The sequence below is a fragment of the Brachypodium distachyon genome, chromosome 5, assembly GCF_000005505.3.
Source record: "Brachypodium distachyon strain Bd21 chromosome 5, Brachypodium_distachyon_v3.0, whole genome shotgun sequence".
NCBI classification, from domain to species: domain Eukaryota; kingdom Viridiplantae; phylum Streptophyta; class Magnoliopsida; order Poales; family Poaceae; genus Brachypodium; species Brachypodium distachyon.
In genome coordinates, this window is record NC_016135.3 from 3,900,616 (window position 1) to 3,924,511 (window position 23,896).

The 23,896-nt window shown below is 53.8% G+C and overlaps 1 protein-coding gene across 2 annotated transcripts; it reads right to left on the reverse strand.

Annotated features, from left to right (window-relative positions):
• Nucleotides 1-167: 167 nt before the first annotated feature.
• LOC100835382 (UDP-glucosyltransferase UGT13248) lies at nt 168-22,592 on the reverse strand. 2 transcript variants are annotated; one of them, XM_024455685.1, is made up of 3 exons: nt 21,773-22,592; nt 1,547-1,630; nt 168-283 (listed from the first exon to the last, which is right to left on the reverse strand). In XM_024455685.1, the coding sequence occupies exons 1-3, from the start codon at nt 22,454-22,456 to the stop codon at nt 263-265; spliced, it is 789 nt and encodes a 262-aa protein (XP_024311453.1). In that variant the 5' UTR covers nt 22,457-22,592; the 3' UTR covers nt 168-262. The 2 variants fall into 2 exon arrangements, with proteins under 2 accessions (XP_024311453.1, XP_010239695.1); XM_010241393.3 differs by lacking the exons at nt 168-283; nt 1,547-1,630 and adding exons at nt 20,085-20,604; nt 20,713-21,100.
• Nucleotides 22,593-23,896: the final 1,304 nt, after the last annotated feature.

Below are 23,896 nucleotides of genomic sequence, written 5' to 3' on the forward strand. Positions count from 1 at the left end.
TCATTACATCACTCTAAGACACAAGGATGAAGTCAAGCTCATACATGGAGCAAAATACCAAGTTATTACAACTCACGGACACATGTCCACAATCATCATTACACCAGCGGAAGCAAATTATGCCCGAGTACGGACAAGTTACAAATATTGCCTGAGAGGCTGAAACTGAAAAGGAGAGCCGCCACAAGTTCTCAGAACCCTGCTCTGGAATCTTCTGGCTAAACGTCGAAGCTGTAGCCGTCGAACTCCACGAAGTAACCACTCACCTGTTCCTCCGGAAACTCTGGGGAAAACAACGTTACAAAGCAACTGAGTACAAAGTACTCGCAAGACTTACGGGAGATCTGAACTAGATATGCAACAAGTCTCAAAGATGGTTTAAAGGTGGGTTATGCAGCAGCGATATGTATCTGGAGAGACATACTAATGACAACGTCTAATGAGAGGATGAGAAGCGTCTACCAAGTGAGGTGATTAACCTATTTACTAAACACCAAACAACACAATCCTCATATCACCCCCTCAACACCTTGTGAGGAAGCAATCCAAAGGAAAACTCACACTTAAGCAGTTTTAAGCATATCCATGATTCAGGCTAGTTACTACTCAAGTTTTAAGAGATGAAGTTAATTAAAAGGTATGAGTTCTCTATGATCAAGTAATGACCAACCAAGTCATCCATAACCGCGGACACGGCTTTCCGAAAGATTTATCCCTGCAGGGTGTGCCAATTTACCCGTACACGTTCATCCAACCCTTGATGCCACTAGCATGGAACACACGCAAAAACATGTGCCGGCAGGATTGAGCGACACGACGTTTCCAAGCCCCACAACTAATCCAGGGGACCACCCAACTGAGTCTAATCCGAAACGAGAGCCCGGCCGAAGCGTCTTACGGACTCAAGAGTTGCATGGACAGCTGGTAGTGGTTCAGTGTCCGCAGAATTACCACTCCAGACTAGTGCCGCAGTCCTATATGTATGCAAAGTAACAATAAGTCTCCAAACACAACACCAGTGTATATGCGATATGCCAAAAGGAATACCCGAACTATGTGGCCCCTGGAAGAGCTATGAAACGAGTACTAAGCCGAGGGGGAACCCATATATTCTCCCATGAGCGGTTAGCGTGAAGTTTCTTGGGTCGGCGAAAACGAGAACTCAGTCCTTAGGTCGGCGCCAATGGAACAAAACACCAATGCGTTAGAGCACGGCCTCCCATCGTTGCCTTGTGCAGGTAATAACAGGTCACAGTTCAATAATTGCAATTAAATACAGAAAAGTAGCATGTGGATGTAGCAATTGTATAACCCCAAGTAAGGACACTAGACGAGCAATCTAAGCAAGACTAAAAATGACCAACTAGGGCAAAACAACATGTGACATGGTAATAGGATAAGGAACAAGACAACAGGCATTTTTAGTAGAGCTGACTAAAGCTATGCAATCCTAGAGGCATCGTGACAAGAACTAAGAACGTAACTTAATGCAAGAATGAGGGAGAGGCATTGGTATAAACAACATGTTCAAGAAATGGCTGCTTGCCTGGATTCTCGGTCGCTGGGCATCGAGAGAGGGGATCCAAAGAAGTGTAGGAGCCCAGATCGTCGACGGAGTAAGACGGAGTCGCTATCGTAAAGATCCAAATCATACAATATGCGAGTAAGTAACACTTCATAGGTGCAATGCACAATACAACATGAGACGGCATGTGACAACATGATGCGACCATATGCAAGTGAAAAGGTTCTATTTAGCAACAAAGTTAACCATTAGGTGATTAGATCATGGTAAACAGCAGCTTTAAAATACACAAATGGCCTAACCAAGTCTGCTACTGTGTTCTACTAGTTACAGGGATCAACTTTGATGTTTACATTATCCACAGAAGAGTTACCAATTTTAAACTAGAGACTAAACAAGTTCATACGTTTGAATTTCAAATCTGGATCAGATTTGAAATTTGAAACCTCAAAATGTAATTCTAATTGCACAGTTAAATTCCTTGCATTTTTCTGATTCCAAAACATATATGGATTGCCCAAATTGGATATAGCATGCATCTTTTAGGATTTAAACAAGATTAACTTCATTTATACAATTAAACAAAACCCAAAAGAAATCCACTCGGAACCGGTGCATGGACTCGGTCCATCGGGCGCATCGGTGCACCAGGCGACTGACAGGTGGGTTCAAGGGGCCCACGTGTCAGTGGCTGGTTTCAAGCACAAAAATTGGGGGGTTTTGCCCCTGCGGCCACGGGGATTCGAACGCGGGTCGCGCTGACCGAGCGAACGGACGAGCGAGGTAACCAGGCGGGCGGTGGAACGGATCTTACTAGATCAAGGGTGTGAACCCTTTTGAACAAAGCCAAGACGGCTGCTTGGGGCACGCGCGGCGGCCACGGCGGGGCGCGTCGCCGGCGACCAAGCTAGCGGCGGAGGGGCTCCCTAACACTGAAAAACGGAAGCGGCGTGCGGAGATGAACTAGGTGACACGACGGTCACCTCACAACTCCTAGCAAGGAGGCGGCGCGGCGGAGCTCAGAAGCTTGCCGGCGGCACAGCGGGGCGCGCGCTCGTGGCTACGACGAAAAGATGCACCAAATCGAGCGCGGAAAGAAGAGGGAGGAAGAGGAGCTCACCCCGGTGAAGTGTGAGGAAGCGGGCGAGGACTTGTGGACGGGCTCGCCGGAATTTGGCCTGAGACGAGCGGCGGCCGGAGTTGGGGAAGACGACCTAGGCGTCGGTGTAGACGTCCGCGCTCCAATTCCTTGCACCCACGCGTAGAGGAAGGAGAGGCGCGCTTGACGACGCGGTTGGCTTGCCGCCGTTTGGCCGGAGATGATGGCGCGTCGGCGACGAGCTCGCGGCTGAAGACGGGCAACGGCGCCGCGCGGAGAGAGAGGGAGTTGGGCTAGGGTTTTGCTGGCCTAGGGTTAGTAGGAGGGGCGCGGAGCAGCTTATGTAGTCGAGGCGGAGGCGTGGCTGTCGCTGTCGAAGAGGACGTGGCCGGGGGGGGGGGGGGCTCACCGGTCGGGACGGAGAAAAGCAGAGGAAGAAGAAGGCTTGTGATAGAACGCGCACTTTTGGAGTTTACGCTTTCGTCGCGGGAAAACGGGAAGCGGGGCGGTGCGCTGGCGGTTGGGCCGAGCTGGGCCGCGCGACGCGCGCGGGACGCTGGGCCGAGGCCTCCGCTGCTGGGCGGCCTGCTCGCGCGCGCGGGAGGAAGGCGGGCCGAGGCGGCTGGGCCGGCTCGGGCCAAGTGAGCAGGTAAGGTTTTCTTCTCCCTTTTTTTTTCTGTTTTTGCGAATAGTTTTTGGATTCAAATTTCAAACACCTTTTGAATAGCTGAGAAGTAGGAGAGATCAAATAATGTTACTAGTATTTGTAAAATATTCAAATGAGTTAAAGGTTGAAACATACCCAGTTGAGTCTCATTTGAAAAAATAGAGGGAAAAGAATTCAAACTCAAAGGAGGGTGATTCATATTTGAATCTTCTAGCCAAATTACACAACAAGCATTCAAACCACAATTTGAGATGCAAGTTTAAAACTCATGTGACACAAATAATAGACATGGCATGGCACCGATGCAAATGTAATTGTCATGCAGCATTTAAATAAATTACAAACAGGTCCAAACAAGGGCTTAAATGTAAAAGTTGCTCTCGGGCTGTTACACCAGAGTTCCCGGGTACCCACCGAAGCAGGTGCTTCTCCTGTTCCGGCCCTTGGCTTTGTCTTCGCCAACGACCGTCTCCTTGGGGCAGGCTTCCCGGGCCTGTCGTTCCCGGGAGGCCACCCTGGGGGGCTTTGTCACTTGCGACCCACGCGTCCCGTATCAGTGGGACCCCGTGAGCCACTGGTACGACAGTAGCCCCCGGGCGTGGGCCGATAGCCTTGACGTCCCGGTGAGCGCTATCCTCGGTCGGTTGCCGGGCTATGCCCTATCCAACGGGTGGGTCCCCAGGGGCGGGGGAGTATCTGAAAGGGCATTTTGATCCCTAATGAGTTTTGGTGTTAATGACAACTTAATATGTGGACTAACCTTATGCTAAGTGTATTCAGAAATAATATAGAATCAAGCAAAGCGGTCCGTTGCCCTGAAAGGAAAGAAGGGTAGAAGGATTTACGGTTTTTTATTTATATTGAGTCGTAGAAAAATCCGTACTATAAAGAGGGAGTCCATCTGGGAAGGCTTGGGTGAATCAATTTCACGTACACACAACCACCAAATTGCACCCACCAGATAGCCTCAATCCCACCGGTGAAGATTACCTAAAACCTATTCTTGAACCAAAGGGTTCTGCCAGTTTTTCTGTCCAGGGCGGCAGTACCGGTCATCCCAGGCCAGTAGTATCGATCGCGGTAGTACCGCCCCGGCACCGCACCGGTGCTATGAGGTAGCAAAACGCTACTGACATATAGCGGCACTGGTACGGTACCGATGCTGCACTACCGCTCGCTTGAGCTAGTGGTAGGACCGCCCTGTGCAGAAATTGCACATAACGGGCAGAAATCTGGGATCCCTATAAAAGGGGGTCTTCGTCCCCAACGGTTCTAAGCTCCATTCCTGCAAGCGTTCTTCACCTCCAAAGCTTCAAATCTCGAGATCTCTCTCCCTAGTGCTTCCCCCTATCTAATACCTTGAGGAAGGGTTGAGAAGAGCTCGATCTAGGGTTTCACCAAATGAAAAGTTGATTCCCCTTGTTTTCCTTGGTGGATTTTGTTACTCTTGGGATTTTGGGATCCCTAGCCGGAAGGTGTCTCTTCAAGCACTCCAATCTTGTGAGGAGGTGTTTGAGGATTTGGGAAGGAGTCTCCAATTAAGTTGTGAATTCGTGCCCTTCCCCTTGTTTGTAAAGGTTCGGCGTTCGCCTTCAAGGAAGCCATTAGTGAGACTCACCTCGCCTTTGTGGTGTTGTGAGAGCTCATCCCACCTTTGTGGTGTGGTGAGTTGGAGAATAGAGTGAGCCTTCGTGTCGTCTCTCCCTTTGTGGCAGAGCACTCCTCCAAACGGAGACGTACACCAATCCCAATAAGTGGAACTCCGATGAAATCTTCGTCTTCCTATGTGGTATCATACTTTCCCCTTTACTTACTTGTTTTACTTCATTGTCTATACTTTGCTTCGGCTAGTGCTTCGGCTATTGCACTTCATACTAGGGTTGCATTCTTTTTAGAGAATCTAGTGAACCCTAGGATTAAGTGTTTGTATCTTTCAAGAAAAGAAAATTTAAAAGTAAAATTTGTTAGTCGCCTATTCACCCCCCCTCTAGTCGACCATTCCGATCTTTCAATTGGTATTAGACCCTCGTCTCTTAATTAGGGCTTTACCGCTCTTTAGAGTATGGCCGGCGATGATGGGGAACCCACCGTGAAACCCCAAGAAACCGAGGTGATAGATGATAATGCTCCACTAACTTTTAAATCCATCAAATTGCTTTTGCATAGCATGCAAAAAGTGATTTTAGATAGCGTGGACAAAAAGATTAGTGAGCACCTACCTAACAAAGCCTCTTCTTTTTCTACCGAGTCCTTCCATGCCAAGGCACCAAGTGCGGTGGATTTGACTAAGAAAGATTCGGATGCCGAAGCCCGTAACAAAGCTAAGGCTATAGAAGAGAGTGCCTCCAAATCCCAAGGTAGGGGTGGCTATGGGTTGTAACCACCTCACTATAATCATCGCCACCATAATTTGCCACCTATGTACAACCAAGGTGATCCCCCCATGCTAACCTCCACTAACTACATTGATTGGTTTCATTCCATGAGGACTCACTTCAAGAGCACATCAACGGAGTTATGGAGAATTGTTGATGAAGGTTACTTTGTTTATGATCCAAAGAACATGTCACCAAGAGAGTATGTGGACAATCAACTCAATGAGCATGCAATTGGAATACTCCTAAAGGCTCTACCCTTGGTGTAGAGAACCTATGTCCGTGGAGTTGATTCCGCTAGAGATGCTTGGAAACTCATTGGTGACTACTTTGACAACAATGAGAGTGTCAAGAAGTCAAAGTTTGAAGTGGTCATTAATGAATGCAAGAATTTCTTCATGAAGGATGGAGAGGTTCCGGATGAGCTATATAGGAGAGTCATCGCTCTTGGAGCCAAGATGAAGTACCACGGAAGTCGTGACATAAATGATGAATGGATCAAGCGTCTATTCATAAAAGCCATCTCCCCACACCGAGAGGTTCATGCCGCAATGATTAGGCAAAGAACGGACTACTATAGCTTGACTCCAAGTCAAGTAATGGGAGAGTTTGTGGCTATGGATATTCTCAAGAAGACCTTCGAGTACAACCTCGTTCGCGCCAAGTTTCTCTCACAAAGCTCAAACCTTGCATTGAAGGCCAACGTGACTCCCACCTCAACTCCAAGTGAACCACCCCAACAAGAAGAAGTTGAGGTCACGGAAGAACATTGCAACTATGAGTTCAATGATCACATGGCTCTTGCGGCTCAAGCTTTTTGGAAGAACAAGAAGTTTGTCAAGTTCAACACCTTCAACCCCAACAACTACTACAACAAGGAGCTTCAAGCTCAAAGCCCAAAGGTAAAAGAATTCGTAAATGTTATAATTGTGGTAATAATGATCATTTCGTTGCAGATTGTATCTATGAGAGGAGGGAGGAGAATGGTGGTCCTTCAACAAGAAGCCAACGAAAAAGAGGAAACCAAGAATGGTTCTTGTTCAAGAAGAATATACTTCGGGTGACGAAGATGATGATGAGGAAGAGACCACGGAGAGGGCGAACATTGCCATTGCTGCTTCACTTCCATCTCTCTTCGACTCGCCCAATGAGAACAAGAACCAATCACCCAAGTGCCTCATGGCCAAGACCTCTTCAGTAATCCCTCCTCCCACCAAGCATGTCATTCCTAAGAGTTTATCTCTATTTGATTGTGTGGAGGATAGTAGTGTTGTTAAGCATAACATGAATGAGTTCGAGATCTTCATGTCAAGCTTGGAAGGTGAGACCAAAAAGAGATTTGAGGACCTCTTGGAAAAACTAGGTGAAGCTCAAGCTACTATTGAAGAACATGATGAGCTCATGGATAAAAAGGTAAGACTTGAGTGCATTGCCGCTTATAAGATTGCGGAGCTTAATGAAGCTCTTGAGGAAGAACAAGCAAATAGGAAAGCAATTGAGGAGGCACTCACTAAGGAACTTGCTAAAGTTACAGATTCCTATGATAATGCTATTTCCCGTGCTAATGAGTACTTGGGCAAGATATGTGAAGTTGAGAATGGTCATAGGAACCTCCTTGAGGACTTTGACAAACTTGGAAAAGATCACAAGTCCTTGACAAGTGAGTACAAGTCTCTCAAAGAGTCTTGTGATCATCTTCTATATTCTCTTGTTAAGGAATTAATTTCTAATGATAAAAATGCTTCAACTAACCCTTGTTGTAAGCATACATCTATGATTGAGGAGAATGCTAGGTTGAAGGCTTAACTTGAAAAGGGCCTAGTCACTTGCTTCCAAGGGGAGAAGAGCCTCCATGATCTTTTGAATGATCATAGAAAACTTTTGGATTGGAGGGAATTGGGTATAACCCCAATGAGAAGAGCAACAACAAGAAGGCCAAGGCTCCTCGCCACACTAATGTTTATTTTGTCAAGGATGGGGAGACGGCCAAGGAGAAGCCAAAGAACAAGAAGGGTGGCAAGGCCACCTATGATAGTAGTGCCGGGGATTTCAATCCCTCATATGTTCTTTGTCGTACTAATGATGGGCATGTTTATGCCAAATTTGTTGGTTCTCCTTATGAATATGTTCATTGGTCTATTTGGGTTCCTAAGACCCTTGTTGCTAACGCTAAAGGACCCATTCAAAGATGGGTACCTAAAACCAAAGCTTAAACTTGTAGGAGGTCGCTTCCGGTGGATCTTCATGGATTGTGGATAGTAGATGCACTAATCATATGGACGGGAGCAAAGAATTGCTTGTAGACGCTAAAATGAGTACATCAAGGTCCAAGCAAGTTACATTTGGAGATTCTTCACAATCAACGGTATTGGGACTAGGCAAAGTTGAGTTCATTTCATACAATTTATTTTCGGTACTTCAACTTGCACATATGGGTTTTTATTCCTTCTTTGGCACAACTAGTGTGACCCTTTTGTGGAGCAAGACTCTTAAAGTAGCCTTTGTTGGATATGTGGAAAATGGTCTCTATGTGGTAGATTTCGGTAAGAAACCCACTAGAGAAGAAACATGTTTAATGGCTAAAGTTGGTGTGGGTTGGCTATGTCATCGACGTCTAGCCCATGTCAATATGAGATCCTTGCAAAGTCTCCTCAAAGGTGAGCATGTGTTAGGACTAACCAATGTTTAATTTAATAAAGACCGTGTGTGTAGTGCTTGTATTGAAGGGAAGTTACATGAGAAGGCACACCACCACAAGACAATTATCACTTCAACGAGGTCCTTGGAGCTCCTTCATATGGATCTCTTCGGTCCTCCTAAATATGATAGTTTTGATGGTAAGAAATATTGTTTGGTTATTGTTGATGACTATTCTAGGTACACTTGGGTATATTTCTTCAAGCACAAGAGTGAGACCCAACAAACTGTCATCGACTTTGCCAATGAGCCCAACACTAATACAATGCAAATATTATGGCTATTAGGAGTGATAATGGCTCCGAGTTCAAGAATTACAATTTGATTGAGTTTTTGAGTGATGAGGGTATTAAAAGACAATATTCTGCTTCGTATACCCCTCAACAAAATGGTGTAGCGGAGAGGAAGAATAGAACTCTCATGGATGCGGCAAGGACAATGTTGGCGGAGTTCAAGTCTCCATACAACTTTTGGGATCAACACCGCATGCCATGCTACTAATCGCCTCTATCTCTGCAAGATATTGAACAAGACACCTTATGAAATTCTCACGGAACGCAAGCCCAACCTCAAGTACTTTCGGGTATTCGCAGCCACTTCCTCAACAGCGACGTCCGCCCCGGCAGCGGCCCCCAACCTGGCGGCGGCCCCCGCTCCTGGGGCGCCCGTTGGTACCACGACGGCATCCGCGGCAACAGGGGCCGCGAGTACCTCGGCGGCGGCCCCTGTCTTGCCGGCGGCTGCCAACTCCGTGGCGGGAACCGGCCCCGGGGTGCTCGCCGGTACCCCGGCAACGTCAGCACCAGCGGGGGCCATCGGCGCCCCGACGACGGTCTTCGCTCCGGTAGCGGGGGCCTCCGCGAGCTTGGCGCCCGGCGTCGCGGCGGCATAGACATCGACACCTGGAGCTCTTCGGGTCAGGACGACAACGCGGGCGCCTACGGCGCCGCTCGCTCGGGGGGTCTTCCAGGGCTTTGCGCTCCGGCGCAACCCTCCGAAGTCCTCCTCGTCGGCGGGCGCCAGCAAGAGGGCGAGGAGTGATTCCCCGCCCGGCTCGCCAAGCAAGAGGACGCGGGGGGACGCTGGCGGCGCCACCGACCCCGCTGCCTCGGGGGCCAGCGTCGGCGCGGGCGCGCCCCTTGGCGACCCAGCCCAAGCGGAGACAGAGCCGGCACCAGGTATGTCTTCGTCGATTCCCTGCAACTGTAATTCCTGCTGGCCAAATTCACAAACATACCTTCTCTTTTTGCAGCGAGCGGCAGCTCGCCTGCGGCAAGACCCTTGGACGCTCCCGCTGGCGCAGGCGAGGTAGTGGAGGCTGCACCGGCAAGCCCGACGGCCGCACAAGGTAACCGCCCCGGTCGCCCTTATTTGCCTTCGATAGCACCAACCATCGCTGACCCTCATGCTTTTCCACGGGTGCAGGCACAAGTGCGCACGCGCCAGGAACAGGCGCGGCCGTGGTCGACCGCGACACGGTCGTCGGGACCACGGGGGCGGAGGTGGAGTCGGAAACGGCTCCCGTGTCCGCCCCCGCCGCGACGGACACAGCGGCCGTAGTGGGGATCGCCGCCGCCGCGGCGGCACCCGGCGACGCACCCGAGGCCGCGGACGTGGCCGGCTCGGGCTCACTCACCGTCCGGCAGGGGACGACGCCCGCCGGAAGCAGGGAGCCTTCTCCAACCCCGGTGTCCCGGAGCCTGGGCGCGGGGGAAGTTGTCAGGGAAGGACGGCAAGACCCGCGGGAGCAAGTGGGCGACCCCGCGCCCAGCTCCACTTCGGCAGCTGGGGCTTCATCATCCTCTAGGGCCCTCCCCGGCACCGACCTCAGCACCCTCGCCGGGGTCGCTTGGAATCCTCTTACCTGGGATCCGAGCGTCTTCGAGCGGGGGCACCGGTTCCTGGATGCCGTCCGGGACCAGCAGTTCGCCTTCGTCACCTCCTACAACGAGGTGAGGGAGCGCCACACCGCCGCCAAGACTCAACTCAGCGAGGTGCGGGAGGCCGTCGAGAGAGAGCGGCGCGAACTCTCCCGGCTGCGCGAGGAGGCGCACCTTGCCGAAGAGGAGGCGCGGCTGGCCCGGCAAGCCCTGGAGGCTGCTCGGGAGCCGGTAGTTCCAGAGACCGAGCTCCGTCGGCAACTGGAGGTCCAGCGCACGGAGCTCCAAGGAAGGCTCGACGCAATGGCGTCAACCCTAGAAGCTTCCCGGAAGGAGCATGCCGAGGTGCTCGCGACGGCCCAGGCGCGGCTGGACGAGAAGAGCGAGCTAATCACCAACTACCGCGACGAAATCGAAGGCCTCCGCGTCCTGCTGAAGGTGGAGGTCAAGGCCGCCGAGGATGCGGCGAGAGCGGCGACTCAGTACGAGGCCGAGCTCAACTCGGTCAAAGGCAAAGCGGCCGGGCTTGAGGACGAGTTGGCCGCCGTCCGGGAAGAGCTCGCCAAGGCCGGCGAGGCCAACGCGACCCAGGCCTTAGAGCTTGCGAAGCTGGAGGGCCGCGTCAGCAAGGCCAAGGATGCCGCGCAAGACGCCCGACTCCATCACAGCACGCTGATCGGGCAGCGGCAGCTCGAGATGGAGAAGCTGGCAAAGATCGCCGGGTCGCCGCGCGATCTGCAGGCGGCGGAGGTGGACGGCACGGACGTCACGACGCTGATCCCCTTCTTCTCCGACTTGTTGGGGAAGCTCGGGGCGCTCGACGTTTGGATCGCCAAGTACGGCGCCAATGAAGTCGCCAACTGCGCCCGGGAGGTTGCCGGGACAATCCTCCCGCGGATTCATCTCCGGGACCCAGAATTTCCCTTCGAGTCCCTGCTGGATGATTGGTCCGACAGCGAGGACGAGCCCACGCACACCCAAGCAGTGCGCGAGTTCGTCGACGAGGTCGTCGAGCGGATGCAGATGAAGCCGGAGCCTGAACCCCCCGTCGACCCGCCGGCCGAAGACGGCGACAGCTAGCTGCCGCAGCCCCCCGCTAGACTCGTTGCTTCCCCTGTACCTCCTTCTTGTTTGCTTTTCCTGCAAGTATGACGCTTAGCGCCGTTTGGACAATGACCTTTTGATTAGTCCATGTAACCACTCGACACCTAGTCAATCAAGCTTGTTAGTTTGCTTAATTTCTGTCCTTTATTCCCGAGGCCGCCTCGCGGGGTGGTTCCCTTAGCCTTTGCGTGTCTTGCCTTGTGTTGCGGGGGGACTCGCGCACGCCTCACCCTTGACCAGACCAGGGACCCAGGACGGACCCGCAGTGCCGACCTGGGGCCAAGCGGTAGCGGGGAGCCACTCCGCTTGCGGGGTAACCACTCCAAGCCGTGTCCTCCCGGGGCGGACCCGGGAGCCACACGGGGAGCGCACTCCCCCCGCAAGCGTCCCTTTTTACACTCCGGCTACGCGCGGGATCCGGGGCCGCACCCAGCGGGGCAGTGCTCGGTTTCATTCAGCTCTTAGCGAATTCAGCGTTCATGTCCAGATACTTAGCTTTTTCGTGTGGTCCAATGTTTCGCGATGCTCTGCGGTAGAGTGCAGACGGGGCGCTACCTCGGTAGGAAACCATCCGGGGTACCTGTTCAAGGGAAATGATCTCGGAGGGATGCGGCAGGAACACGGGGGCAGGATCGCCGCTGGCGGCAACCGCCGCCGACGATGCTACCACCACGCTCACGCGGCAACTCTCGCCCTCAGGGGCGGACCTTGGCCTTCAGGGACGAACCCTGGCTTAGGAGGACTCCGCCCCGGGAGCAGCCGCGAGACGGCTATAATGTCCTCGGCGCCGGCTTCGCCACACCCCGAACGGCGGGTACGGGTGACGAGGAAGTTATAGCCTTCCAGCGACAGCCCCCGCAACTGGGGAGTCCTGGGTTTTATCTAGGGGACTCGTCCCAAGGGATGCGACGACCCTTGTTACCCGGGAGCTAAACTGCTCGAGGGCCGCGGCAAAGACGCGGTGATGGGCCGGAACAAGCGACGAGCGCCGGCACAAGGCACGGATGGCACGCGCCCGCGCCTGAAAAAGGCTCTCTCAAAGGGAATGTGGCCAGGTCTCTGTGATAGTGCACCCGCCGGCACAAGGCACGGATGGCACGCACTACCATAGAGTCTCCGTGCCGACCCTGATCCTTTCGGAGGTGTCCTACGGAGGGGGGCGACAAGGGCACTGTGACAACGCACCCCGTCGGCGCCGGACGCTGACGGGACGCACCACCACAGTGCCTCTGCGGCGACCCTCGCCCAGGAACTGCCCCTTTGAGGAAGCGCAGCAGGGGCACAATGGCAGTGCACCTGTCGGCGTGGGACGTCGATGGCACGCACTCCCACCGTGCCTCTGCGGCGCCCCTCGGGGTGGGCCCGATGGGGTGATGCGGCAGGGGCGCGATGGCGGCGCACCCGCCAGCGCTAGGCACCGGCGAGAAGCACCACCTCCGCGCCTCCGTCGCACCACCTGCTTTCACGGCCCCGAACCCGGCTTCACTCTGAGCAATTCCATGGTTGGGGCGCGCCTTTTATAGACACGGGAGGGAGGCTTGCCACCGCGCGCGACGGATCCGCGCGGCACCGTGGCGCCTTTTCCCCGAACGCGGCGCAGTTTCCGCCGCCATGCTTATCGGGTAACCACGGCACACGTGGCGGCCAGCCGTCAACTCAGAAGCCTCGGAGTGCGGTGAACCCCTTGTGTTGCGGTCCTCCCTCACCACAAGGCACCGGTGTATGGTGCGACCCGTGGGCAGCTCACGGGCACCACAGCGTACAAGATTCCTCCCTTTCCTGCAGGTTAGACTCTTACCAGATCCGAGGTGCTGAAAAATAATTTCGAAACTTACGAAAACAAGTAACACAGGTAAATTAGATAAACCACAGGTAAATCAGATAAATCTCATCTCTCCTGCTTCCCAGCCCCCGGCACAAAGGGGTCAATGCCAAACTTGGATGTGAGCGTTTCCTTTCCCGGACGCAGCGACTGCGCGGTGCAGGCAGCGGGAGGCCGAGCAACCGCACGCCTAGTGGTGCACGTTCCAGGAAGCCCGCCAGCGGCACGACCAGTGACGCACGTTGCGGGAAGCCCGCCAACCGCATGTCCAGTGATGCACGTTGCGGGAAGCCGCCAACGGCATGTCCAGTGATGCACGTTGCGGGAAGCCTGCCAACCGCATGTCCAGTGATGCACGTTGCGGGAAGCCGCCAACGGCATGTCCAGTGATGCACGTTGCGGGAAGCCCGCCAACCGCATGTCCAGTGCCGGAACGATCCGGCAACGGGTTTTTGTGCTCACAACCAAGTAGGGAAAGACACCTTTGTGCATCTAAGGCAGGAGGCAAGAGGGGGAAAACACGCGAATGAACAGGGCAAGAACAAAGCTCAGGGGTGAAATACTTATCTTTATTCACAATTAACTAGCGGTTTACACACGGGGGCTGCCCGGTTACACTAGTTCGAGAGGTATGCATCGGAGGCATCACCTGAGGGTCGGGCTCCACCGCTTCACGGGTAGAACTTGCGCAAGTGTTCAATATTCCAGCTATTGGGCACCGGCACGCCGTCTTCGATTTCCAGGCGGACAGCCCCCGGCCTGGTCACCTGCACTACCCGGAAGGGGCCCTCCCATTTCGGAGTCAACTTGTTCCCGGCCTTCGTTCCTTGTATCCGGCGCAGGACAAGGTCTCCGTTCTCGAGCCCCCGGAGACGGACTCGTCTGTCGTGATAACGACGGAGTCCCTGCTGGTAGCACGCGGCTCGCACAGCAGCCCGGCACCGAAGCTCTTCGATGAAGTTTAGATCGTCGACCCTTTGCCCGTGTTTGCTGGTGTCGCCGTACGCGCGTACTCGGGGAGATCCGTACTTGAGCTCGAGGGGCAGCACCGCTTCTGCCCCGTAGACAAGGGCAAAAGGAGTTTCGCCCGTTGCCCGACTAGGTGTAGTCCGGATGGACCACAGCACGGGCTGGAGTTCTTCGATCCAGTGCTTCCCGTGGCCTTTGAGCTTGTCAAAGGTTCTCGTCTTGAGCCCCCGCAGAACCTCTGCGTTGGCTCGCTCCGCCTGTCCGTTGCTCCTCGGGTGAGCGACGGACGCGAAGCGCAGCTTAGTGCCCATGTCTTCGCAGTAGGCATGGAACGCCGCGCTCGTGAATTGCGTGCCGTTATCGGTGATGATGCTGTTAGGAACACCAAACCGGCACACAATGCCCTTAAGGAACTTGATGGCCGCATGGGCGGTCACCTTGCGCACTGGTTCCACCTCCATCCATTTGGAGAACTTGTCGATGGCCACAAACAAGTATTCGTAACCGCCAACCGCCCTTGGTAGCTTGCCAACGATGTCTAGTCCCCAGACCGCGAACGGCCACGAGGACGGGATGGCATGCAGGGCCTGGGCTGGTTGGTTGCTCTTCTTCGAGTGGAACTGGCACGCTTCGCACGTCATCACCAGCCGCTTTGCGTCGGCCAGGGCCGTGGGCCAGTAAAAGCCATGCCGGAAAGCCTTGCCGGCTAAAGCCCGGGAGGCCACATGGTGTGAACATGTGCCTCGATGTATGTCCTCCAACAGTGCACGCCCTTCTTCCTGCGGCATGCAGAGGAGTTTGACACCATTTGCACGCCTGCGGTAGACGCTGCCATCTATCATAGTGTACATCTTGGCTCGCCGCGCTACGCGCTCCGCGGCGACGTCATCCTCTGGGAGAGCCTCCCCTTTCAAACAGCGGGCGATCTCTTCCACCCAGGGAAGAATTTCTCTGCCAATGCATGCCGCCATATCAGCGGCATGGACCCCTGCTGCTGCAGGGGTTCCCTCGGTTGCCGGAGGGGCGTCCCCGGCAGCCGTCTGGGGGGTGACTGAAGGAGCCAGTTGCTTCTGACAGAACACCCCCGCCGGAGGCTTCCGACGCTCTGCTGCCATCTTGGCCAGCTCATCAGCAGCGAAGTTGTCCTTCCGCTTGACGTGTTCGAAGCGCAAACCCTTGAACTTCCGTTCCAGCTTGCGAACCTCTTCCACGTACGGCGCCATTTGAGGGCAATCGTAGTCCTTGTTCACCTGGTTGATCACAAGCTGGGAATCACCGCGAACAACCAGGCGCTTAATGTCGAGGGCGACCGCTGCCCGTAGCCCGGCAAGCAGGCCTTTGTATTCCGCCGTGTTGTTGGTGGAGTTAGCGAAGTCGAGTTGGACGGCGAGCCGCAGCTGGTCCCCTGTGGGTGACTCGATGACGACCCCGGCCCCCGCTCCCTGGAGACTGAACGCACCGTCGAAGTAGAGGACCCAGTGGCTCTCGTCCAGCTTGCCGGGAAGGCCGGTCTCCGACTCACTTTCTTCTACGCCCGTGGACATCCACTCCGCGACGAAGTCCGCCAGGGCCGTGCTCTTGATGCTTTTGGAGTTGGCGAAGTGGAGGTCGAACTCCGACAGCTCCATCCTCCATTCGGCCACCCTCCCGGTGGCTTCACGGTTGGTGAGGGTCCTCCTGAGGCAGAACCCGGACACCACCGTGACGCGGTGCGCCTGGAAGTAGTGGCGCAACTTGTGGGACGCAAGGAGGATCCCCAGAAGGAGCTTCTGTACTTGCGGGTATCTTGTCCGCGCATCGCGCAACACAGTACTGACGAAGTACACCGGTCGCTGCACCAACCGCTTCCGAGGCGCCGGGGTTGCCGGCTCTGGGGTGGTCCCTGGGTTTGAGGTGGTTGCCGGAGGCTGCTCAGCCCCCTGCCCCGCAGCCCCAATCCCCGGGACGTCTTCCTCCCTCTCGGCAACCAGCACCGAGCTGACCACCTGGTCAGTCGCCGAGGTAGAGTAGCAGCGGCTCGCCCAACTTGGGGGCGACGAGGATGGGCGGTGACCTCAGGTATCGCTTGAGTTCCTGGAGCGCCGCCTCGGCCTCGGCAGTCCAGTCGACTGGACCCTTCTTCTTCATTACCCGGAAGAAAGGCATGGCACGCTCGCCCAGCCTGGAGATGAAGTGTCCACGCGCGGCAACGCAGCCGTTGAGGCGCTGGACATCTTTCACCTTGCGGGGGGCCTCCATCTTCTCGATGGCTTCTATTTTGGTCGGGTTGGCCTGTATCCCCCGGTGTGAAAGCAAGAAACCCAGAAGCTGCCCGGAGTTGACACCGAAGGTGCACTTATCAGGGTTCAGCCTGAGCTTGATCTTGCGGAGGTTGTCAAATGTCTCCCGCAGCTCATCAATCAGCGAGTCCCTACGCCTCGATTTGATGACGATGTCATCCATGTAGGCCTCCGCATTGCGGCCTAGCTGGGGCCCCAAACATTCTCGCAGGGCGCGCTGGAAAGTGGAGCCCGCGTTCTTCAACCCGAAAGGCATGCATGTATAGCAGTAGCAGCCAACCGGGGTGATAAACGCTGTCTTTTCCTCATCCTTGACCGCCATCTTGATTTGATGGTAGCCGGAGAAAGCATCCAGAAAACTCAATAGGTCACAACCAGCGGTAGAATCAACTATCTGGTCGATACGGGGTACAGGGAAGGGATCCTTGGGGCATGCACGATTAAGATCGGTAAAATCTACGCACATGCGAAGCTTATTCCCTGCTTTGGGCACTACTACAGGGTTAGCCAGCCAAGTGGGGTACAAAACTTCCCTGATCGCCCCGGCAGCCCTGAGCTTGCCCACCTCTTGCTTGATGAAATCTTTCCGCTCTTGTGCCTGCTGCCGGATCTTCTGCTTGACGGGGTGCGCGTCCAGGCGCACCGCGAGCCGATGCTCAATCACCTCCCTGGGGACTCCGGGAAGCTCCGACGGTTCCCAGGCGAACACGTCGGCGTTTTCCCGGAGGAAGGTGACGAGGGCGCTTTCCTATTCGGCGGTCAGGTTCGCACCGATGGTAACAGTGCGCTCCTTGTCGCCGGATGCAGGCGTGGGATGCAGGCGACGCCACGAGGCTCCTGGAAGCCTGGCTCGTCGCCGCCGGAATGGTTGGACTCGCGCTGCTCCTCGGCGCGCGCCCTGTCACGCCCGCGAGGAGGGCGTTCCCGCGCAGCGAGGGGCTGACCGCGCCCTCCTTGGGGTTCAACCCTGCTGGCACCACCGTCGGCCGGCCTCGGACCCGCTCGGTGCTCCGACACCGGGGGCGTGCGGCCACGTCCCCCTTTTAGGTTCGGTAGGGGCGTCTGGGGCGGAGACCCGGTGATCGCCGGCACGGGCGATGAGGCCCTACAGGGCCGGCGAGACGAAGAGCTAGGGGTACGCGCTAGCCCAAGAACAGATGCACGCACGTTTTTTACCCAGGTTCGGGCCACCCGAAGGCGTAAAACCCTACGTCCTGCCTGTCTGAACTGATATTGATTACGGATCAAAGGTTTACAGGTTGCTGGGCAAGCTCCCGGGCTTTCTCTCAGTGGCTAGGCGCTCCTCACCGCTCACTGTTGGCTGCCTACTGGAGCCAGTAAGCATCTATCGAGCGAGTTTCGTCCAAACCAACTAACTGACCAACTGACTAACCTCCCAACTGTCTGACCCGTCAACCCTCTAACCCCCTAGACCGTTGGCATGGGTCCTCCTTTTATACACAAGGGGAAGCCACATGTGCCACGGTGCATGTACTACAAGTGTCCAACGGGGAGGCACGCAACTCTCGCTGGTGAGCTGGTGGCATGCATGGGTGCCACCTCCGCTGCTAGGGGCCTAGGACCCTAGGGTAGGATTGGACAATCACTGTTCCTTGGATCGAACGGGTAACTACCCATCGGTCGGCTCGTTTACTAAGCCGCGCGCCTTACTCCTTACCTCGGTGGGACCAGCGCGTTCCGTGCCCGTCACGCGCCCGCGCGGCGCTGTCTAGTGGGCCCCACGACCCGAGGCGGGGGCACGCATCCGGGAACCCCCAGTCCCCGCAAGTCGGCCCGGGAAGCACCCGGGCCCAGCGCACCCGGGAACCTCCTTCCGGGAAGCAGCTTCCCGGGAGGTGCCTAAGCGGGAATATTCTCGAAAGCCCTGCTAGCCCCTTTCGGGCTGGTAGCTTGCCGGGAAGCTCGTCAGCGCTCCCCGGGATGAGACCTTCCCGGGAACCCAGGGGAGGGGGCCACGCGTCGCGCAGCGGTGGTACCCCGGGTGCCACTGGTGCGACACTCAGCCGGGCATATCATCCATAAAAGAAGGAGAACTGCAGAGCAGTTAGACCTGAAGGCCAGCGTTTATAACAAAATTAGCAGTGTCTTTCCACTCATCACTCCCACTCGGCAGTGCCGCAAATCTCAAAAATCCTAACAGCCCCACCCTACGCCAAGCGTCGCCCTCCAATTGAGTGGCACGAATGATAGCCTGGTGCTTGGACCTCAACTTCTCAAAAACCACCTCATTCCGGTGCTTCCAAATTGACCAGCAAACGAGCGCAGCGGAAGTGGCGATCACCTTCTTGTCCTTCCGAGAAGCCTGGGCATTCTGGCACCAGGAAGCCATGGTTGACTCTTGAGCAAGCATCCACCGGACCTCATTCCACCCCGAAAGAATCTGAAACCAAACAATCCTAGCAACCACACAACCGAAGAGGAGGTGGTCGATTGTTTCCTCCTCCTAATCGCAAAGAGGACAGCGCTCAGGGTGGTCCAAGCCCCTTCTGCTCAGACGATATGTCTTCCAACAACGTCTAGGGCAAGCCAGCCACATAAAGAAGCGACATCGGAGAGGGGCCTTTGAACGCCAAACCAAGTCATGCGCCGCCATCTCCACACGTCCTTCGAACCAGGCTAAGTAGGCCGAACTTGGAGAGTACCTGCCATTTGCCGACCACTTCCAGCGAAACTCATCCTGGCCGTCCCCTAGCACAAAATCACCCAATGACACCCAAAGAATCATGAACTTTTCCACATGCGGGGCGCAAGCACTAGGATTCAGATCCCTAGCCCAGTTCTGGTTAAACAAACCGTCGGCAACCGTAAAATCCACAAGATTCCGCCTCGCCGAAAACACACCGGGAGCAATGTCCTTGATCCTCACTCCATGAAAACTCCATGTCCTTGATCTGGAGAGGTTTTGAGTTTGCCTTGGGCCTTTAGGCTGACGTGGGTATCATTTTCACACCAAAAAAAAATAGCGTCGCTAGACGAAATGATGTTTAGCGTCACTTAACATGGTTATTACGCGAGTAGTGGCACAGCGACAAAAATTGCTTAAACATAATGTCGGGTGTTTAGATATGCTACGGCGACACTAGAGCGTAGTCCGGGAAGAATGTTGCGTCGTCAAAACCTCTATGTCGTGAAGCTCCACCAGAGGGCTTTATGAAGATAAATATCAATGCTGTTGTCGCTAAGGGTCGCCCAAAGGGTGCAATGGCAGCAGTATGTCATGATGCACATGGGAGATATGTGGGTGCTTCTGCGGTGGTGATTGAGGGGCTTTCCGATCCACCGATGCTGGAAGCATGTGCATGTAATGTGACAAAGCTTTGGCGCTTGCAATGGATGTGAATGTTCAGTAGATCAATATCGCTTCTGGTGGAGCACGATGGTGAAAGAGATCAATGGAGGGCTAGCACTGAGCTCTTATGGTATGATTCTTTGTGGTATCCAGGAGAGGACGTTTTGGTTTCATAAGATCATCTTTAGTCAGGAACGGCATAAAGCTAATGGGGAGGCGCATAGATTAGCACGGCTAGCTACAACCCTTGAAGTTAGTTTTCATAGTTGGATGGCGGATCCACCAACAAATCTTTGTATCCCTGTGAACATTGTTAAGTAATAAAGCTTGGTCATTTCTCTAAAAAACAGTGAAAACTCCCACTTTCGAAACATCCAAAAGTAAAAAGTGACAAAGACCAGAAATGATGTAGGAGGTATGATTAGGTTATCCAAAATATGTAGGGCAAATGTGTGCTCCTTCGGCCCTAAACATTTTGTGAATAACAAATCATTGCGTAATTATTTATCATGAAGTAAAAGATTGCATAGCTATAACTTTTAACTTGACGAATACTTAGCAGCGAATTCAGCAATATGTTTGTTTGAGCTTCCTCCCGCGTGCATTGTCTCCTTGGCCTTTTGCATCCACTTCGCGGCATTCCTTGTATACTCATCCTTCCTCTCACTATCCATCACCTCCTTGATGCATCTCTCGATCTCCTCCCTCCTTAGTTGTCCATTCAAGCTTTTCTTCACTCGCACGCCCATGTCCCATGCGCTCTCCACATACTTCGCGATGGTTGGCTGGTCTGCCCAATGTGGAATTCCCACTACAGGTACACCGTTAACGATCGCCTCTAATGTGGAGTTCCATCCACAATGTGTTAAGAAACAACCTGGATGAATGTTTTAAGAATTAAAATTTAAACACTTAACTAGTTTTTTCATTTTCAAATCCTCGTATCAAGTAGAAGAGAAAATTAATCGAATTTGTGGTGTCTTACCCGTGGCCTTGTGTGCCAGAACCTCGAGTTGGGGGCACCAAGAAACAATTAGTCCCTTCTTCTCGCATTTCGCCTTGAGTTCGCCTGACAATTTGTGTGCCTCGTTGGATCTCACAACCCAAATAAAAGGCTTGCCAGAACTGCATAGTCCATTTCCTAGCTCCTCTAGCTGGGATTCGTCGTAGTTGGAGACAGTCCCATAGGACACAAGCACAACAGATGACATGCTCTGTTGATCCAACCATTTCATGCAAACTGCATCACCACCGTTGAAGAGATTGAAACCATAAGACTTGTTGGATGGCAGACGGTCGTCATCAAGGTAGAATGACGGCAAGGTTGGGCCTATCGTCTTGGCTCGCCACGTTGACTCCATATATTCTACCTCCTGCTCGATTGGAAAAGCATAACTATCAACAACCAAGTACCTTTTTAAAAAGTGATGGAGCAAATTCGTTCATTTCTGCCCTTGAGGGATCTGTTGAAAAAGATCGAGGGGTAACCCAAATATTTGGTGGTAGTGACAGCGGAGGACTATTGCTGCGAAATTTCTAACTCTAGTTAGTTCCAAAATGTGTAAGATTAATGGATGTGCTATTTCACTGCGACTGAAATCCAAAATGTGTAAGATTAATGGATGTGCTATTTCACTGCGACTGAAATTTTGTTAGAGCACAGTCGATTTGTCGGGATTTGCCGGCTGTCAGATCTGCTCAAAGATCCGTGCAGTTTACGTATTTTGGAAAAAAGGAAAGGGAAAATTATGTGCGTGCAGACACAGGGATTCAACCCCATGATTCGTCGCTCTGTAGCTTAATTCCCCATCCCTAGACCCATTTGCACTTTGTGTAATTCGATTGTATTTTTTAGTTGTGCCTTTTTTTGTAACTGAATTTTCGAAAAATTGAGTGTGATTTCCGAAGTTTTTAGCTGATTGCATGATGACATGAACTACCAACCAGAGCACAGATTGTATAATGATTCGAGTGAGTGGCAAGCGAAAATGAGGGGCTCTGAATTAAATAGCCATTCCTTGACCAAACAAATAACGATGACTCACCATTGGCTCGATGTCGCGGAAGGAATTGACGAGCACGTCGTCGGCATCCTCCAGCCCTTCGAACTGCCCAATCGACGCCTTGGTGAACACCGGCTGCGACTCCGGCACGACCACGAAGGGCGGCACATCATCCAGCGCAAGCTCCACCCCTATCGCTCCGCGCACCAGCAGCGCTCGCGCGTCCGCCTCCGTGACGGGCATCGCCATCCGCCCCGCGTGCAGCTCCCCGTAGAAGATGTCCACCGCGCACGGCTGCGAAAAGAAGGCCGCCGCGGGCACGCCGGCCTCCCGTGCCACCCGCCGCGCCCACGCCACGTGCGGGTCGTACACGAGCACCCTGACGGGCCGCCCCTCGCGCGCCTCGTCGGAGATGAGCCGCGACAAAGTCTCCGACCCGACCGCCTCCAGCCGGCGCCAGTACTCCGCCATGTCGAGGCACGACCGAATGCCGCCGGCGTCGAAGCCGTCGGAGATGGCGGCCACGCGGAAGGGCGCGTCGGGGGGCAGGGCCGTGGAGAGCACGTAGCGGGTGACGACGAGCGTGGGGCGGAAGCCGTACTGGTAAGCCAGGCGGTGGCCGAACTGGAGCATCGGGTTCGCGTGGCCCTGCGCCCCCGGGAACGGGAGGAAGAGGATGCTCGGCCCCTCGCTGGTCGCCATCACCGATTTGCCTGTGCTGTCCATGATTCAGTTCTTGGGTGTTCTGTTTGCTCTGTTGGTCAGGGATGGATAAGTAGGCGTCGAAGCAGAGTAGCGCCCAAGGTTCTCTGCTGTCCGGCGGCGAAACTGGATTTCCGTCCTGAATGGGCTCATGGACTCGCTCCGTATGTCTTTTGTTGGTGAGGGAAGCAACGTGGAAAGTGGTACGGGAGGATTGAGTCTGGAACAGAGCAATCTTGGAGCATCTCCAAGGGTGAGGGGCTGGAGGACTAGCTCGATATGCCTTTTGTTGGCGAGGTAAGCAACAAGGAAGGTGATACGGCAGGAAGAGAGAGACAATGATAACGCTTGTTTTGTACCGTCTTGGCTTATCAGGATTCGCTAATTCTCTGCTGGCTAGAAGATCCCAATAAGCTTTTTAATTGCACAACAGTGGACAGAAATCCTAAAATTACACTGAAAAATGCAATTCTACGAGAAAAATTGCTACTTCGACCAAATTTGAATGCATCTATACACTAAGCCATGTATAGATACATCTAAATTTTAATATACTTGAGACATGTTTGTTGGACGGAGGAATTACTATGATATTCAGTGGTCATTTCTTTTATAAGTGTTCACTCTCTGGCTCTCTCTGCAAACTGTACATTTCGACGCCACTTAGTCGAGGCATATTTCAATCTCTACATCAGCACTTTTTTGTAAGAGATCTCTGCATTAAACAATTAGTTCTCTATACTGATGTGGACTTATTTGCAGTGGCCAAGCAGAGTGACGCCCAAGGTTGTCCCCGGAAGAATGTCAAGTTTGTATTTGTCCATAACCTGATATGCCGATGCCAAGGCATCAACTAGTTTCTTCATTTTATGGAACATTGTCAACGTGCGGGATCACTGGTCATGGACCTCGGTCGGGTGTTTTTTTTTTCCTCTCTTGTTGGGTTGCCTTGTTCCCTCATGCTATTCAGCCCAGCTCATGACAAAGGCAGCCCAACACCACACACACACATGCACGCACGTTCTTCTCGTCTTTTCATCGTTGCTTCTCGTTTCTCCTCCCGTACCGACGCTTGGACTCTTCCCAATTTCCTCCCAATCGGTGTTCCTCGTTCCCCTTCTCTGCTACTCAGTTCCCATGTTCTGACGCCTCGCCATTGTTTTTTTTTTCCGGGTAAAAAGGGATGTATTAAAATTAGGTATTATGTCTCGGAGAACGAGCTCCACCACAGGCGGTGGGCCAGAACGCATCCACAACTGCGTACGCTGTTCCACTCTAGCAAGATTAGCCAGCGCACGACTTACGTGGTTTTGACCTCTATCCTCTTTTACAAAAACAACTTGTTTATCTAGACACAAAGTTCTAATCTCCTTCACCAGGTAGGCAGACTGAGGACGCCTCGCCATTGTTATCCACGGACTGCAGCTGCAACTCGAGCTGGACGCTGGCATCCCCATGCAGCGG